Source organism: Panthera tigris, chromosome X (assembly GCF_018350195.1).
Source record: "Panthera tigris isolate Pti1 chromosome X, P.tigris_Pti1_mat1.1, whole genome shotgun sequence".
In the NCBI taxonomy this organism is placed as follows: Eukaryota; Metazoa; Chordata; class Mammalia; order Carnivora; family Felidae; genus Panthera; species Panthera tigris.
This window is the reverse complement of record NC_056677.1, coordinates 83924888-83929711: the sequence shown is the minus strand read 5'-3', so window position 1 is coordinate 83929711 and position 4824 is coordinate 83924888. Positions and strand designations below refer to the sequence as shown.

At 36.3% G+C, this 4824-nt stretch overlaps 1 protein-coding gene across 1 annotated transcript; it reads left to right on the top strand.

Annotated features, from left to right (window-relative positions):
• The first annotated feature begins 1365 nt into the window (after positions 1-1365).
• Positions 1366-4306, top strand: RAB9B (RAB9B, member RAS oncogene family). The gene is made up of 2 exons (XM_007086423.3): positions 1366-1414; positions 2534-4306. The coding sequence occupies exon 2, from the start codon at positions 2576-2578 to the stop codon at positions 3179-3181; it is 606 nt and encodes a 201-aa protein (XP_007086485.1). The 5' UTR covers positions 1366-1414; positions 2534-2575; the 3' UTR covers positions 3182-4306.
• Positions 4307-4824: the final 518 nt, after the last annotated feature.

The window sequence follows — 4824 nt, the reverse complement described above, 5'->3', positions numbered from 1 at the left end:
TAATACTATCAGTACTGTTACCCAAGTTTGTACTTCCTCTGTTCCTTTTTTAAGTGAGTATCCTGTAAAATTATCCTATAGACCAGTATAAAAACTAAACAAATGTGATAATGCTTGTTTCATCTCCATTTAAAGAAATATTTGTTACTTGAGCTAGTTCCGAAGACAGAAGTTTGAAGGCAGGAAAAAAGAGAACAAAAATCAGTAATTGTAGAAAACTTGAAAGTTTTTTAGAGTAGATATAAACCAAGAAGGATATAAACCATTATTTAAATTCATAATTACTGATTTAGGTCTCTAATGAATCCCTTATTATATGATTTATCTATACTTTAAAAAATAGCATGAGATTATCAAGCAATAGAGATTTCTTAAAATCTTCTTTATTCCTCAGTAAGAAAGAACACTCAAAAAATCTAAGAACTGTTTTTTCTCTTTAGACCAGCACTCTTGATACTGCTTAGATAACACTCTTGCCATAATTAACTATTATGTTAAATGAAGTTGTGTTTGAATATAATAAAGCCAGCTAAATACTAAAACCTGTGTTCAAGACAGATGATCAAAATTAATAAGGAAAATAATTAGCCAAGAGAATATATTATAAACAGGGAATCCCCAAACATAATTATTTCTTCTCTGATCTTCTGGAATCAATTGCATAGACAGCCTTGAGGCAGATTGGTGAATGCATTAATAACTTTCTTGGAGATGGGAACATTGGTAGATATAAAGGAAAGGAATTTCATCTCTGACTTAGAATTTCAACACATCTTAGACTCCTCTGTGCTTTCCCTTTCCTGAATATCATCTATTGTGAATATCATCTTCTTTCTTTACCTTTACTTTCAATGAAGAGTTCAATGGAGAGACAATATAAAACTTTTAAAATCACATTAAATACACTTGGGTTTTTTTAAGTTTGTTTGTTTTTGAGAGAGAGACAGAGAGAGAGCAAGCAGGGGAGGGGCTGAGAGAGGAGAGAGAGAATCCCAAGCGGACTCCGCACTGTCAGCACAGAGCCCAACACAGGACTCAAACCCACGAACCCTGAGATCATGACCTGAGCCAAAATCAAGAGCTGGATGCTCAACCGACTGAGCCACCCAGGTGCCCCTAACGTACACTTGTTAGGACAAATTAAAGTTTTTGCAATAATGTTATTTTGTCCATGTGAAATATTTGTAGCATGTTGAACTCTTAAGTATATTTCTGAAAAGCATCCTCTGTAGGTAAGTTGAGATTGCTCTGTTTTTTTCCTGACTTGAATATATTTATATAGAGCCTTAACTTTGTTTTATTATAGATTTTTAAAAATAATCCTTCCCAATCTGTTTTCTAGAACCCTGAGAAGAAAGAACAAAACAAGAACAAGGAAAAGAAAAGACTAAAATTGTGACAAAGACCCGACTGGGTAGGTATATATATTTTTTCGTTTGATCTCTTAAAAATGAATATTTATAAAAAATATATAATTATTATACATGCACCAACATAATAGTAAGGAATACTGGGCTTTTTAAAATTACATTTCAAATGTGTGCACTTCCAGAAGTTCTTTTGCATGTGCTCTTTTGATTAGTATTTAGTTTTCATCTCTTTGGGTTTCTTGCATAAATAACACCCAATTAACATCATCATTGTTGTGTTCCCACACTAGACCTAGTGTGAAAGTACTTAACAAAATCTAGTACAGGTTAATTGTTCAGTAAAATTTGATCTTTTTATGTTATGATGCATTCTAGATATCCCATGTACAGACATGTTGCTGAGGTAACAAGAAGGGTACTGTATAATTATTAGCAATTTAAAGTTTACAGCATATTTTTATTGGTGCTATTATGGTATTAGAACCTACATACAAAATTAATAAGCTATTCAAGATTTTCTTCCTAAATGATAGCCGCTATAATGATACCAGCCAACAATCAAGAAAAGATTATGGAAGATCCTTTACTTGTGAGGGTATCTGTATCAATGCAAGTATAATAAGGCAAATTCCTGAAGAAACTTGACCTTTATCTCTCCTCCAAGGTCTAATTGTATCCCCAAACTCTACTGACGGAATTAAAATTTCAGCTTATGCATCTTTCTCTCCTCAATAATTCTTGGGTCCATCATGAACAGACTTCAAACTCCAAATCAATTTCATACTGTTTGCCTCTTGTTTGGACCTGTCCAAACTGGAAGCTAATAATATGATTACACATTTGAGTGATATTCCTGTTCTGTGCTCTCTCCCCTAGAATAGGGTCAGAACTGAACCAAATTATAGCACCATCTGCTAGTCCATTTACCCATGGCATTCAGCCATTTTCCTGGCACAGGCAAAAGACCTCAGAAAAACAAGACCTTTTTTCCCTTGTATGCAAAAAGAATTTTATTCCTTCTGTTGTACTATATAATATAGTTAGTGAGCATGAATCAAGAGAGGTTAAATTATTAGGTCATATAATTCAGAAAATTTTACTATAAAGTTGATTTCAGTTCCAGGTTTAACTGTTTTACCTCCTACTTTTTCTTTTATTTTCAGGTTCTTTTGGTTATAAACTCCTCCCCATCTGGTGCTGCAACAATGAGTGGGAAATCCTTGCTCTTAAAGGTTATTCTCTTGGGTGATGGTGGAGTTGGGAAAAGCTCACTTATGAACCGTTATGTAACCAATAAATTTGACTCCCAGGCTTTTCACACCATAGGGGTAGAGTTCTTAAATCGAGATCTGGAGGTAGATGGACGTTTTGTAACTCTCCAGATCTGGGACACTGCAGGGCAGGAGCGTTTCAAGAGCCTTAGGACACCCTTCTACAGGGGAGCAGACTGCTGCCTCTTGACCTTCAGCGTGGATGACCGGCAGAGCTTTGAGAACCTTGGTAACTGGCAGAAAGAATTCATCTACTATGCTGATGTGAAAGACCCTGAGCACTTCCCCTTTGTAGTTCTTGGTAACAAGGTAGACAAAGAGGATAGGCAAGTGACTACTGAGGAGGCACAAACCTGGTGCATGGAGAATGGGGATTACCCTTATCTAGAAACAAGTGCCAAAGATGATACTAATGTGACAGTGGCCTTTGAAGAAGCTGTCAGGCAGGTGTTGGCTGTAGAGGAACAGCTGGAACATTGCATGTTAGGTCACACTATTGACTTGAACAGTGGCTCCAAAGCAGGATCTTCATGCTGTTAAAAGTAGGAAGCCTTTTAAAAGTGTGCCCCAAATTGTTCAGTCAATAGTGTCAGAATAACTATGCCCCTCTAAGAGTGCACACACACGTAAAAGGGTAAGATAGAAGGTTGTGGTTGTATGTCAGAGCCTTTCAAATTGAGGTTGTAGAGTGATTAAAAAAAAAAAAAAAGCTTTGTCAAGCCAAGTGTATTTTTTGTGATTTCTTCTGTTTCCTTCTTGTGTGTATGAGGGCATTTCAGAAAGCTTTGGTCCTGAGAGATTTAAGTATTTTTCAAATTGCAATTTAAACTTAGAACCCAATAGCATGAAGGAGTTAAAGAGCTACAGCTGTCCCTTAAAGTATTCCATTAGTCAACTAACAAATGTCACCATGAACTCTTGGCAAGCAGTTTCTGACATTTCTGCCACAGGAAAAAAAATAAGACTCTTGAGCTGTGTCACAATGAAAAAATAATAATGCAAACAAGGATGTCCTAAGCTTAAATTATAAAAAGGTTGTAATAATTTGTATTGTAAGAGTATAATGATGTACACTGCCTTGTTTAAGTCCTTATATGTGATTTGTTACCATGTGGGCTTTTCAAAAAGTATATCAATAAGAGATACACTGATGGCACTGGAACTTGATTATACTCTTTGTGTTTGAAGTAACATGGTACTAGTGAATGGATTATGCTTAAATATGCCCACCACTCTTGCAAATAAATGGTTGGTCTGCTTTTACTTCATAAGTCTCCTTTTGCTGCATAGGGATGTTGCTTCTCTGACAACCTCTTATCAATTTAGCAATGCTGCTTAGTATATGACTTTGGATGCAGTACTGTCTGCTGATAATTTTGATGGTCCTTTGGTCCACCATGCTCTGTTCTCAGAGAAACCTTCAGAAAAGAGTGGGGAGTGGATGGGTAATGAACTTTTCTCACAAGGTTCCTTAACTCAAATACTGATTGTAGAAGGAACTAATATCTTGTATGTTTCACTGTACGTTCAGCTTGACAAACTAGGATGTTGAAAGTAACAAGAGAGCCGACTTTAACCAGTGATGGAATGAATTTCTCACAGAGTTGTCCCACAGTGGAATGGACTGCCTTAATAGTGAACTCCCTTCCAATGAAAATATTCAAGAAGATACTAGATGACCATCTGTTAAAATACCATAAAAATATTTTCTGTACTGGCTAGATGTTTGGTTTAAGGTCCCTTCCAGCTCTAAATACTGTATTATAGATATGCAGTCTAGTTCTTGTTGTCTTGCAGTCTAAGATCTGTTTGTCCTGCACAGTTTTTAATCTGTACTTTTAGAACATCTATGATAAAAATAGTGACCCAAGGTAGTAAGGGAAAGTTAGAAATGACCCCCCAAAAGACATGTAGGCTGGGGAGGAAGCAGAAGCTTTTACAGGAATACAACCTAGAACTCTCCATTGTCACCACATATGGAATCAGCCTTACACATGGGACCTTATGTACTTTAAGAGCTCTGGGAATTTTGGGCTACACAGACAAGTGGAATATGGTATTTCAACCCATTCATATTCAATATTTCCAATTTAAATATAGTCGTGACCCCTTTGTCCAAGTAATTTTGAGACCAGAAATCCAAAGCAGAACCGGGACCCCACAGCTCTTAAGTAATGGTCCCT